This window comes from Eptesicus fuscus, chromosome 1 (genome assembly GCF_027574615.1).
Source record: "Eptesicus fuscus isolate TK198812 chromosome 1, DD_ASM_mEF_20220401, whole genome shotgun sequence".
In the NCBI taxonomy this organism is placed as follows: domain Eukaryota; kingdom Metazoa; phylum Chordata; class Mammalia; order Chiroptera; family Vespertilionidae; genus Eptesicus; species Eptesicus fuscus.
This window is the reverse complement of record NC_072473.1, coordinates 7,669,245-7,683,740: the sequence shown is the minus strand read 5'-3', so window position 1 is coordinate 7,683,740 and position 14,496 is coordinate 7,669,245. Positions and strand designations below refer to the sequence as shown.

The 14,496-nt window shown below is 35.2% G+C and overlaps 1 protein-coding gene across 5 annotated transcripts in view; it reads left to right on the top strand.

The window, feature by feature from the left end:
- The window catches only part of AP1S2 (adaptor related protein complex 1 subunit sigma 2), a 28,256-nt gene extending 16,003 nt beyond the window's left edge, over positions 1–12,253 (top strand). For 2 of the 5 annotated variants that reach the window (XM_028130305.2, XM_054720515.1), the window contains exons 5-6: positions 5,834–5,883; positions 6,615–7,975. In XM_028130305.2, the coding sequence (XP_027986106.1) occupies positions 5,834–5,883; positions 6,615–6,654 (90 nt within the window). In that variant the 3' untranslated portion in view covers positions 6,655–7,975. Of the gene's footprint in view, positions 1–5,037; positions 5,473–5,833; positions 5,884–6,614; positions 7,976–11,007 lie in introns of those variants that run through there. The other 3 variants (XM_008154932.3, XM_008154933.3, XM_028130306.2) reach the window with 3 other exon arrangements.
- The last annotated feature ends 2,243 nt before the right edge of the window (positions 12,254–14,496 follow it).

The following is a 14,496-nucleotide window of genomic DNA, read 5'->3' as shown; positions in this document are numbered from 1 at the left end:
GTGCCTCACAGCTGGGGGAAGGGACCGAGAGGTCAGCTGTTCCTGCCTGCTTGCTGGCCCCGCCCCCACCACTGGTGGCCATTAGGCGATCGGAGCCTGCCGGCTGGGGAAAGGGACCAAGAGGTGGTCAGTGTGCCTCATAGTGACTGGTCCAGCGGTCGTTCTGCCATTAGGGTCAATTTGCATATTACCCTTTTATTATATAGGATAGAGGCCTGGTGCAAAATTTTTGACCAGGTGGCCTGCCCTGAAAGGGGGCCCCAGATCGGAGTGGGGGTCCCTACTGGGGGGTGGGGCCAGCCAGGACAAGGGGCCAAGGGCAATTTGCAGGCCAGCCACGCCCCTAGCTTTGTCAGGAAGACGTCCGGTCTAATTAGCATATTACCCTTTTATTAGTATAGATAAGGAACAATTTGGCTAATGTGCTTGGTCACTTGTTTTTACATAGCAATCATTTTGCTCCATGTTTGTGTGTTTTTGAGCTCTCTGTATTTGTCTGCTTTTCAGAATTTTGAGGACTCCCCTCCCCCACTGTTTGATTTTAACTCATTTCAAGCCAACTCTTGCTACTCTGGGTTATTTGTAATAATGAAAAGTTGGATAACTTAAAATATTCAGTAACCATAAATCTGATTTTCAAAAGTATTTGACAACCCACAGTCATAAATACATTTTATATCACACTAGTTACATACAAATAAACCGGGAAAAACTTTTGTGAAATAATATACTCTTATTTTTTATTTTGCAGTCTCACATTTTCTGTTCTATTCTTCCCTTTTTAGTGCTGATCCTGATTTACCAAATTGATTGCTAGAGCCCTAGGGTTGGGGCCTGCAAAAGAGCATATTACTAGTTATTGGTGATGACATTTTTTCTTTAAAAAGTGCTTTCTGAAAAATTTTAGGGTTTGAGTTCTTTTTTCTCCTACTGACACATTTTTTAAGTTTTCTTCTATTGTTTCCTCTGTTGCTGCTTTTAAACAATTCCTATTGTAGGAAAATTAACACATACAGGCAAACACAATAGAACACAAACTTGATCACTGACCAGAGATAATTAGATTAACTCAGTAGTTCTCAGCTGGAGTGATGGGCACTTGTGCCTCCTCGGGAGACATTGAGCAATGTCTGGACACAGTTTTGATTGTCACAACTGGTGGTGGGGATGCTACTGGCATCTAGTAGGTTAAGACCAAAGATGCCGCTAAGCATCCACAGTGACAAGGATAGCCCTCCCAGAACAAGGAATTATCTGGCCTCAAGTGTCAATAGTGCTGAGGTTGAGAAATCCTGGCTTAATTTAACACCATAGAATACTTCAAGATTCCATTTGTAGGTTGCATTTACATTAAAGACTGCTACATCTTTTCAATATAATACAGGGTGGGATAAAAGTAGGTTTATAGTTGTTTGATGGAAAATAATACAATAATTACATACAAGAATAAACTGTGTTTTGTGTGCTTACAACTATAAACCTACTTTTGCCCTACCCTGTATATAGTCCAGAGTATAAATGACTAGATAGAAATGAATCAAAGGGTAGAAGGAGCAAAAAAGAAAACAAAAGCCCTAAATATTATGAGAGGAGGACAAATATCCTTAATAATATGTAAATTCCTGGAAAAATCACCTCAGTGATTCACCAAAATTACTCGATGACCAGTACCTGGGGAGATAATCTATGGTTGAGTTCAGCACGTACCCACAGCAAAGCTTGTACGATGTCACTATATAATTTAATTTCCCCCAACAACCACCAAATCTTTTAACATCTATTAAGGTAATTGAGTTTTTACCTGAAAACAGAATTGAATATACCCTCCAGGCAGTTAGTCTGCTCATTTTGCCACCCATATTAGGGATTTGATAATTTCTTAAAGGAGGAATAGTTAAATGTTCAGAATTTGAATATATAGGCTTGCATATAGACTTTGTGTGTGTTTTTTTTATACCCAATTAGCCTTAAAGAATTTACTTAGTAAATATACTTAGAGTTTGAAATTCAGCGACTCCAAGAAATCGTTTTTTGGAAAATCCTGATTAAATTTAGCACATTTCGAGTTATGATCCAAATGCAAGAACAAGGCAAACACAATACAATTACCCTAAAATATGTGTCAAACTTTGCATATAGTCTAAAAGTTATATTTGCAGAGTTAATCTGCTTTTAAATTTTTTTACAGTACAGTTAACTGCCAGAGAAAGTAATTTATCAATAACAGGTTTTAGAGCAGTGTTTATAGAGATGTAGTTAAGTTATCCCCATCATTATTTTTAAGACAAAAATTAAGACAAATATAATAGAAATAGACCAACAACACAATAGAAAAAGACAGCAGTAGCTATGAATAAGTCATTCATAGGTGAAAGAAGACACAAACGGTCCTTTTACTAAGAGAATATAAATTAAAATATAAGTTAGACCTATTTTTGCTTTGTTTCTTTTTGGATTGGCAGAGATGAGAGAGACCCTCTAGTTTGTTGCTTGTGAGCACTTAAACTTGTATTCCATTTTGGAGGATTAGTTTGGTGATACCTGTTAATGGTTAAATGTGTACACCTTTTGACACATCAGTTATACTTCAAGGAATTTTATCCAACAGAAATATACAAATACACCAATGTACAAATGTACAAATTCACCAAGACACATGGTCGCTATAACATTAAGCCACAGGAACATACACAAATGTCCATCAATGGGAAACAGGTTAAGAAAATTACAGGATGGCCATATATGAAACTGTTACCTGACTGTAAAAGAAATGAGATCAGTTTCTATGTAATGTTATGGAAAAGATACTCAAGGGATATCAAGTGAGAGAAGATTTAGGAGCAGGACATTAACTTAATGGTATTAACTCTGAAGATGTTTGAGCACACCCCCCCCCCTTCTCCTAGAAGTGTAAAGTAAGCAGGTATTATAAGTACATTTATAAGTATAAAATATTTTACTTTGTAATTTTTTAAATGACAAAATACTGGGTGAATGGAAGAATATACATTGTGTTGATCCATTAGGTAAAACATAGAGTAGCATTTGCTAGAAAGAAAGTTTCAGCATGTAAAGTGAAGCATTTCTGTACTTTACCATTTTAGATACCATCTGGAGCAATTATTGCTCTTACCACCCATTACTAACTTAATGTAAAATATCACTTGATTTTCTTAATGCCTCACAACTAGTTGTAAAATAACACTGACACCATGAGCCCTGTGAGCCCTGTCATCTAAAAGGTACTTAAAAAGTGCTGCTTTTTATTCCTTGCTAAAAATAGATCTCAGTGAGTTGGGATACTCTCTGGTCCTTTGGTCCTTTGTTCTTCAGCACAGGGAATAGGGTTCTAGAGTTGGGAATAAGGACTTTGCTATAGAATTCAGTGAGAAGTAATCAAAAGGACTACTGTGTTCTAGAACATGAAGGACAAATGATAATACTTTACAATGCAAGGAATAAATGATGCCCATTTGCAAGAAAAGGTGGAGTAGAAATGTAATTTCAAATGACACTTTATTTTCATTAAATGTAAATTATTTTCTCATTGAGTGCATTGTTACTAGAAAGAGAAAATCAGAGATTAGGTTTTCAATTTTGGATTCAGTACCACTAGTTTACTTTAGCAATTCTCATTTCAACAAACCTTAAGCCTTCAGGTAATTGCTAGCTTACCAGTTTTCGTTGTAGTTTTCCCAGATCACTTTACTTTGCATCATCAGCCTTGTATGGTGAATGTCTGGGGAATTTTAAGGTAATGGGTTTGTCTTTTTTAAGGAACATGGGTGGTTTTGAGAACAGGTGTAACTTAATTCCTCTCAATGTTTGTTATCCTACACTTCCCACTCCATCTGGTCCTTTTTGTAGGGGAGTGAGAAAAAGATTATTCTTAGTATGGAGGAGGTTTGAACATATGTATTCTAAGGAAAAGGAGCTAATGCAGAGACTGATGAAAAACAGGAATAGAATAAAGGGAAAAGTATATTGGGAGGGTGAATCGAGCACTGGTCTAGGGCAAGTCCAATTTTTCCTCCTTTCTTGAGTAGATAATGTGGGAAAGCTGTAGAGTGCTTTTTTCCTCACGAGTTGGTTGAGTGAAACCGAGAGTGTTGTCATTTTCTTGGCTTCGAGAAGCTACATCAGCTAGTGGAGAGCTGGAGAGAAGAAAGAGGCAGAAAGCTTGAGGGAAATGTTGAAGTTTTGGAATAAACTTAATGGGGAGCAAATCAGTGATGAGCATAAGGACTGCCCAGGATTGAAGGCCCATTTTAGATCGAAAATAATAAGTGCCCAATCTTTATTCAAAAAATCAGTCTCCAAGAATCTGTACTAAGGGCAGTTTTTGATTTGTATTTGTGTAATACAACTGGATTAAAATTTTTTCTATTCTAAATAGAAGTATTCCATAACTCCTAAGAAGTACTGGTGGTACAGGGGCCAGGGGTACTGGAGTTATGTTTAATCCTATCATTGTTAAAAATCAACCTTAAATGGTAACTGGTCATTAAGACATTTGTTCATAGCACATTATTTTCAGACCCTCGCAGTCTAAAATGGGAAGTTATTTAAAATATGTTATAGCAACTTAAATGTGGTAAAAGAATACATTATTTAGGTTTTCTTTTCTCAAAGGATGTTTTTCCAATAAACAAGGTTTTCTTTCTATGAAGACTATTCTTCACAATTGATGAATGCTAATTTCTTGTTTAAGTACAATAATCTGGATCATTGGCTATAAATAATAGTTTGGTTTATCACCAACCCTTTCCTAAAGGTAGTGAAAGGTCACCTTTGAGAAATGTTCCTATAGAATTATTTGTTCTCTTTCATAGTAAGTCTCCTCTGGAGAGGAATGGCTGTGTACTCAGCTCTATTTGGAAAAACTTACTTTCCTTTTAATGGCATAAGCTCTCCATGATAATAAACTTAAGAGAGAAAACATAGATTAAAAGCTATAATATAAATACTCAAAATCATTGGTATTATTTAGGTGAAAGGTTATTTGACAGACTTAAACTTTTCTTGTTCTCTCTCCAGAAAACAGAATGAAAGTGTATCACAGCAAGAGTTTCATGGGGTGTAAGAAAGCATACTAGAATACGTGCTGGAGTACTGACATGCATCAAAATGTAGTAGGATATATAATTCAGTTTGCAATGATAAGTTTGTTATTTATATTTTAGCATTATCTGAAAAGTCTTAATTACAGTAAATCCCCAGGGATAGTCCCAATTATTTAATTTAACAGATACTAGGGAATTTTGCTCTTGTAATGATCCATCATTTTTTTTTTCATAGAGAATACCGAAAGAGGTTCATTGACAAAAAGTATTATTAAATACTGTGACTCACTAATGCCACTGATACATATATAGAATTCCCTTGGGAAAATGAGAGCTTCCAGAAGAAAAGGAAGCATTTGGGGGTTTAACTTATTATTAATTTATTATTTTAAGCTGTTTCATTCCAGTATAATCTATTCTGAGTGTGGGGGAGGGGGGGGAAGGGCAGTTATCTCTTTAAACTATTTAGGAATTATCTGAGGATTAAAATTTAACTGGCTTTCCTCTTCAGATACTTCTGTATTTAATGGTTATTTTGTAAGGGATCTATTACATACTTTATTGGAACAATTTACATGACTTTGTAGCCTAACATTTCAAAGTGCCAAGTTGAAGAAATATTAAAATGAGGATATTTTTAAAGCACTCAGATAAGCAGTTTTAAACTTTTTTTTTGAGTCACAAGTATATTGGTGGGGGTATAATCCCAAGGAGTCTGAAGGGCCAAGGTTCCTCTTCTCAGAAAAATCTGCACATAATTTTGCCTCTAGTTTCAGGAGGTTCTTGGCGTCCCTAGAAATCCATCTCCGGACACTCTAAGGTCAGTTTAAAACCTCACCTCAGGTTACCTGTGAGAAACATCGTTTTACATACATTTGTAGGCATAGACATTTAACAGATCTGTTTGGAGATTTCTTTAAAAGATTATTTCAAAAGTAATATATCCTTAATCTCAAAGGCCTAGTCTTTGGGTGTTTTTGTTTTTTTAAGCTAAGTGAACCGTTAAGACCTCCATTGCTACTTAAAATACAGATGGGTGACTACTTTTCCACTTTTTCTTGGGAAAGATTTTTCCTTTAGGGTCTACAAAAGAGTTTATGGTCACCTTAGGATGTAATGATTTTCATTAAGGGTTGAAATTCTTTGACTTAGTGGAATTAAATCCTGATGAACTTGAATGTACTGGAGGGAGGGAGTATGTACTTGCATTTTCAGTTAACTCAGCATTGACCATTTTAGGATTCTGTAGGGTGTGGGTCATTTTGGTTATATATCTATATATCTATATCTATATCTATATCTATATCTATCTATACGATAGATAGATGATAGATAGATAGATAGATAGATAGATAGATCTATGTATATAGTAAAATTAAAAGATGAGTGTGAACTCCTGGACATTGTTTAGTAGTTAAAATATTCAGCTATAAACCAAAGAACAAAATCAAAAATTTAAGTTTTCCTTACTGTGCACTAAACCTTCTAGAAATCTGATTGTGTCTGTCAGTTTGTATACTGTGTATAAGAACATATGCATTTCTTTTGTAGCCACGTCATGAATATTTTAATGTCCCAGTGTACTAAATGACTACTCGACGGGTATGCAGACTCTTACAGAGGAAATAGAGAGCTGATATACTTATGAAAGAAAATATCCTCAGCTTGGTGACCATCTTATAATAATAGAATGTTCCAAATCAACACCTTTACAATTGTAACTTTGTTCCTGTTCTTATTCCTCTTTTTTGTTTTATTTCCTTTCTATATGTGATCTTGATGTAGCTTATTCCTGCTTTTGCAGCTGGTTTAATTTCTTAAAAAATATGACATATGAATGTTTTAGTAATATTTCATCTTAAACACATCCATGTCATTTGTGAGCCATTTGTGATTAATCTTGTTAAGAGGAAAACTTAGCAATCATTACAATGTTTACCAAAGAAAATACAGCTGAAATGCTAAGTCCAAATAATTAGTGCCATAATATATAGTGTGGCTTGGTGTTCAAATGTTGAAAAAAACACACCTATATTTAGTCTATATGAGCTAATGTGTTTTAATGTATCACATAAAAGTGTATTCAGAAATACAAGAAAGTAAAATCTGTACTATGACATAATTTAAGGTGAAACACACAGTTTTTAAGAAATTTGTAATGCCACATTTATTGAAGATCAAACAATCCTTTAAAAACTAACAGAAAGCTATGTCAGAAAATCTGATCTGCAATATCTATTTAATAGTAAGTAACCCTTTCAAAGCATTAATACTGAGTATAGTCAAATTTGAATATTCAGTTTAAATACTTATATTTTAATGGTTATGGTTTTATCATATAGTCTTCATTTAAAATTCTTATGATTTATTAACTATGGTTTTATATTTCTTAATATTGATCATTATTGTGTATACTTTCAATAAAACATGCAACATACTTTATTACAAAAGGAAAGTACCAAATAATTCATTGTTTATACCTAGAGAGTTCAAAGCCTGAGTTAAGTAAGCTATCATTAAACAGTAAATTCAAAAGTGCTCAAACTGGTTTACCACTAAAGGAAGACCATGAAAGTGTGTATCAGGCAGGCATGCAGATCAGTTCGTAACATTCTTACCATGGCACCTGGATGGGCTATCAGATGAGAAATTTAGCATTATACATTGAAAGCATTGGGAAACATTGGTCTTTCATTTCCATTTTCCCCTCCATACCACCCTGCAATGTATTATTTATCCGGTTTTAATGATGCATAAATATGCATTGTCTCATGCCTGTTTGCTCTGGATGTTGTGTGCTGAGCTGTAACAATATGTTGCTTCTTTTGTTTTCTGTATACAGCTGCTTGCTTTAAATTAGTCAATTCTGAAATAGCTTTCCTTGCATGTCTAAAATAAAAATATTGCATGTACTTTGTCTCATGTGAATGACTTTTTTCTTCTCCATTCCTTTTGATAATGTATTTTACATTTTAGTTTTTCCAGCTAATTTCTTTAATTGTGGTAAAAAACACATAACAGAATTTACCAGCTTAACCATCGTTAAGTATACAGTTCCATAATGTTAAGCATATTCACATTGTTGTGATAGATCTCCAGAAATTTTTCATTTTGCAAAACTGAAACTCTGTACCCATTAAAAAAATCCCCATTTTCCTCTTCCCCCAAACTTTGGTAACCACCATTCTACTTCTATGTTTTTATGAATTTGACTCTTGGGCAATAATTTTTCTAGGTAATTTTGAGCTACAATTTCAATGTGAACGTGTGGAAATTATATTTTATATTCTAAACACAATTTGACAAATTTCAAAGGAATAAAATGTGCAAATAATTCTTTGAATCTAGGCCCTTTAGAAAGGACAAGTATTTTAAATAATGTATATTTGATAAGCAACATGGTTCTCATTGAGAAATGCTATATAAGTTTGCAGACAGTGAGCACATAGGGGAAATCTGGCCAGCTCCAGGGAGTAGGATGAGGGACATTTTTACATGCGTAACTACATAATTGAATGTAGGCACCCTTTTAATAAATACATTAAAGGTTGTATGACACTAAAAATTATTTAATGTTAAATGAAAATTATTATTTTTAAATTGTTTCATTTTACTATGTATGTGATTCAGTGCATTTAATGTTTAAAGTTAAACATTGAAAATGAAAGAGATTGGTTTATATCACTCTTGGGAATGCTACATAATTTCCATTGGATTTTCTTTAAAAGCTATAACATGAAAATTGAGACATGCAAATAGAATAGTACTAGGAACCCTCATGTACACATTACATTGCTCAACTTCAATAACCATCAGCTCAAAACTCTTATTACTTATTTCATTAGCCACCACCACCCCATTTTGCCCTCAGTACTTTAGAGCAAGCCCTAGACATCCTATCATCTTTGAAACTAAAGTATGTATCCCTAAGAGATAAGTACCACACCCCATAAGATTAACAGTAATTCCTAATATCTTATTTCTGGTTCAGTTTTTCCCAATTATCTGAAAAACAAGCTGCCTCCTTAGCTCAGCAGGTATTGTGTCAATCTCATCATCTGAAAAATGTATTTTTATAATTGGTTTGTTAGAACCAGATTCCAACAAGGCTCACATTGTATCTAGCTGATGCCTCAAGTCTCAGTTTTTAATAACTCCTCTGCTTTCTTCCCCCTTACCTTTTTGCTGTTAACTGAGTCACCTATGCTGTAAAATTCCCTCCATTCTGTATTTTGCTGCTTGTAATCTTGTGGCGATATTTAACTTGTTTTCTTCTCTTTCATATTTAGTTCTGTAGTGTGGTTAGGTTGAGGTTCCATTTTGGAGGAGCAAAAATACTTCATAAAAAATAATCGTTTTTACCAAAGCTGATTTTTACCAATTTTTCATTAATATACAAACATACTAAAGGTCATCATATGAACTTTAGAGAGTTGGTTTATAGTACTTCATTTGCTACTGAGTGCTAAGTACCTTCATTTAGATTTCAACTGTGTAATGCTATCAGCATGTTTAGCACTTCCTGTAAATCAGGCACTAAGACTTATCTCCCTTAATCTCTACACATGAAGGTAAGTACTATTGATTCTTGCTTTCCCAACAAGGCAACAGACCATGGAGTTTAAGTGTAATTTACTTAAGATTATTCTATGTAGTGTTTTACATACAATCTAATATATGGATTTATGATTTAATTTTTTTTTCCTTATTTTGTGCTGTTCCACAATTAGGATGCAAAAGTAAGTAATTTATTGTTAGATACTAAAAATTACATTATTTTCCTTCATGAAAACATACTATGCCTTTTAATTATAAAATTGTTGCAAGTAATGCCTGAAATTTGATCTACTTGGTCCCTTTATATTTAGTGAAGTGCAAAATCAGCCACTTTGGGAATTTTTAAAATAATTTTTTCTATATATGCCGGCTTTGTCTTCCTTTGATGTTAAAAAATGAGTATTGGTTGTTACATAAGACAAAAATGCCTTTTATCCCAAAGCATTCTTTGTGTGTATGTTGCCTCCATTGAAGTCATTGGTTGCCCTGGGGAGGTTTGAGGAGGTGAGTTTCTGAAGCTCTGCTGGGGTCAGTTGAAGTGAAAAACTGAGTAAAGACTCTGAGAGGAAGACATTCCTATAAATACATGTGACATCCCACCCCACCCCCCCCCCCCCAAAAAAAAAAAGCATGGAAACCAAAATTATGTGAAGAATTGGGACAACTCAGGTTTTCCCCTGCTTTTTATTTAGGGAGGGGGGGTTGAATTTTAACACTAGGATAACTTACCTTTCCTGTAGATAGATAATTGAGTAGCAATGATTTCTTAAATTGCCAATGGGTTTGACTGCTTTTTGTGTTACAGCAATTATTGGTCAGTAATCAATGTAATACTTTAAACAATAAGATTTAAAATACACACACACACACACACACACACACACTGAGTGGCCAGATTATTATGATCTCTGAACGCATAATAATCTGGCCACTCAGTGTATATCCTATATGATAAAAGGCTAATATGCAAATTGTCCCCTCGACCAGGAGTTTGACCAGCAGGCAGGCAGGCCAACTACCCATGTCCCCTCCCCCTGGCCAGGCTGGCCAGACCCCACCTGTGCACGAATTCATGCACCAGGCCTCTAATTATACACACACACACACACACACACACACACACACACACACACACAGAGTGGCCAGATTATGCATTCAGAGATCATAATTGGCCACTCAGTGTATATATTTAATGCATGCTGAAAATATTCTGTGGCTTACAATGTATGGGGTATAAAACCCTAAATAACCACTGGCTCACAGTAGAACACGCCCATACCACTGAACTGCTTTCCTTCTTCTCTGAAGCTTGCAAGTCTTTTGTCAGTTTCACATTCTCAAGCCACCCCACATCTGCTTACCAGAGTCTCACATTTTCCCTCCACAGGAAGCCGAAACCCCACGTAGTGTTCTTGAAGAGATTGGACTGACATAACTCTCCTCCCTTGTTGATGACTTCTTGTGGCATTTCACACACTGTAGATGGTCACTGCCTTCATGTCCATGTTAGCTAATGGTGTAAGATGTCTTGTCAGTATTACTGTTTCACTAAGCTGCTTCATTCAGGCCTACACAATTTTTTTTAAAGGGAATTTTGGTTAATCAATTGATAACTTAAGGGACTTACATGAATTAGAATGATAGAGAAAAAGAAAGGTATTTTAAGGTTTATAGGTCTGTTTCTCTTAATTGGATATCTTATGAAAATGACAATCAGGTTAAATATATTTATTAATTACTGTCTTTGGCAAAGGAAACTTACAAAGCCAAAAGCCAGTGCACTCCAGTATATATGATTATAAAGGGAACTGACATATCACATATCAATTGAATGAAAACTATGTTGAAATTTTAAAAGAAAACCATCAAATTTATACCAAAAGACCCTATTTGGAAACTACATACCTAAAAACAAAGGGAATACACATAGACTAAATTGGAATTATACCGTTTTACACGGAAAATTATTTCTTTGGCATTCCAAACCTGGGATGAAGAAGAGATTGTTTCATAATGGCAAGCATATTATTTTTAAGGCCAAGGAAAATTTGACTCCTGAGATAAATTTTGTGGTCATAATCATTTAGTCACTTAGTTGGATTTTGATGCCCCAAAATAAAACAGAATGTTGACTTGCCAGGAATTCTTCATGACAGATTCTTATGGAAAATGTTACTCTCTTCACAAAGTGTTGACTATGTCATTTAAAGCACTAAGGTTCCTTCTGGGGTGCTTGTTGCAGCCAAATTTAGTTTGCTCTCCTTTATTGCTTCCTGCCACTTAGAAGTGCTGCAAACTTTAGGGAGCTTCCTGCCCTCCAATAGCATTGAGAAATAGTTATGAGAAATCTTATAAAAATATAAGCATACCATCTTTCATATACAAGTGAGAGCTGGAAAAAAAAAAGTGAGAGCTGAACGAGGTAAAATGGCATTAGTAGGCCCTATATTTTTAAGAGCTATTTCAATGTCACTTTTATACATACTCCATATGTAAGCACATCTTCATGGTTTACACTTTCATTTGTATTTGCTGGGCTGGATTAAGCTTTATTGTGATTGTGACCAATATTCAGGCCATGTGTGCATTGTCTCATCACTCGCCAATTAGTTTTAATAAATGTTCAATGTACACTATTGTAGTGTGTTTTTATCTATCTCTTCCCAAAAGCTTGTCAAACTATGGAGAGTTGCTGAAGGAAAAATTCTAAGGTGTGTTTTTTTTTTCAGTTAACATGTTGAAAATTCACCTCCATTTGAATGTGGTGGTTGTTAAAAGCACACACAAGATAAATGGCAGATATAAAAAGTCTTCATATACTTCAAGTTCATTAAAAAATAATGTGGATTCCATGCTACAGAGAGCCTATCTGCACATTTATTTTCAATCAATAAATGCCGCTTTTAAAACCTGATGCACTTGACTTTTCTACTTTTTCTGAATGAGCAACTCCTATTACTCCAGGTAATAAAAAGTATTCCAAAGCAACTGGGTCCCCCCACCCCTGATCCCATGAACTACAGGTACTAGCACACTCATAGAACAAACTGATTTTGCCAACTACTGTCTCATAAGCAGCAAATCAAAGCTTAGTTAAGGGACCTATTAACTACAGATGGGGAATGTTAAATACTACAAAGATATTTAAGAATGAGGAAACAAACAGAGACAAGTACATGCTCGGGGGAGGGGGCGGCGGGGGGGGGGGGGAGGCGGGTGGAAATATCTATGGACCAGAAAAAAAAAACACACACAACTTATCATCAAATTAAGTTGCTAGTCTGCTAAAAAAAAAAATCTCGATTTAAAGAGCCACTAACACATTGCTATTTATTCCCTGAAAACAGGCCTTTGGGCTGTGAGCAATGTAGAGTTGGAATTTTTGAATTATAAGTGGTAATCAGGTAATACTAGTAAGTTTTAAAAAACAATATTTAACATGGACATTTTTCAGGATAATGAACTTGGTCTGTGGTTTAAAAAACTGCTTCTTTCTGCCCAGTTGGTGTAGCTCAGTGGTTGAGCAATGACCCATGAACCAGGACAGTGGTCAGCAAACTCATTAGTCAACAGAGCCAAATATCAACAGTACAACGATTGAAATTTGAGAGCCGAAAACCGACTTCTGTGCATGGGCCACAAAGTTTCAATCACACTGTATGTGCGCGCCTGCACGTGGTATTTTGTGGAAGAGCCACACTCAAGGGGCCAAAGAGCCGAATGTGGCTCGCGAGCCGCACGCAGTTTGCCAACCACTGAACCAGGAGGTCCAGTCAGGGCATATGCCTGTGTTTTGGGCTCAAGCCCCAGTAAGAGGGGAGAGGCAAGAGGCAGCCAATTGATGATACTCTCACCATTGATGTTTCTCTCTCTCCTTTCCTCTCTCTAAATAATAAAAACAAAAATTGCTTCCCCTCCATATGACACTGCCGCTTAATACTACAACTCATAACCTTGATTGAGCACAAGCTATTACATGCAGAAAAATCCAATAGATTATTAATAAGGGGCAAACAACCAAATTTAACGGCCATTAAATATAGAAAAAGTATTTTACTTAGCCAATTGTACAGAAACAAAGTTAAACACATAAAAGTTACCAAGTTGGTGAAAAGTAATGTGGGGTGTGGGAATAGCAAAATTTATTACTCATGATCTGTGTAGTTTTTCTGTAGGGCAATTTGGAAATACTTCAGTATTCATCTCTCTTGATGTAATTTATCCTAAGGAAATAATCAGAAATGTATGAAAGTAAGGAAATCTACCACAGGATTATTTGTTTATAGCACAGGGTTCTTTAATAGTGTAAAAGTTAAAATAACTTAAAATCCGACAAGAAGGATATGGTTGAATAAATTAAGAGTTCCACATTATGCAGTGAGTAAAAATAACATTCAGAATAGGCCTTGAGAAAGTATGACAATATTTTGTGACAAAAAGCATATCTAACTGCAGACATCTATGTTCTTTGTGTAAAAAAATGTGCACACACCCATACGAAGAGAAAAAAAGACTAAAGTAATGCTCCATTGTTAACTGGTTCTTTTTAAGGGTTAGGATTACAAGTAATATTCATGTTGTTTATACATTTAGGTTTTCTAAAAGAAGCATATAAGTTATCAGAGAAAAGTATTTTTTAAAAATATATTTTTATTGATTTCAGAAAGGAAGGGAGGGGGAGAGATAGAAATATCAATGATGAGAATCACTGATCCTCTGCCTCCTGTATGCCCCCTACTGGGGATCGAGCCTACAACATGGGCATGTGCCCTGACCAGGAATTGAACCGTGATCTCCTGGTTCATAGGTCGACACTCAACCACTGAACCACGCCAGCCATGCTAATATTTTTAAATAGAGTTATAGATGATATGGG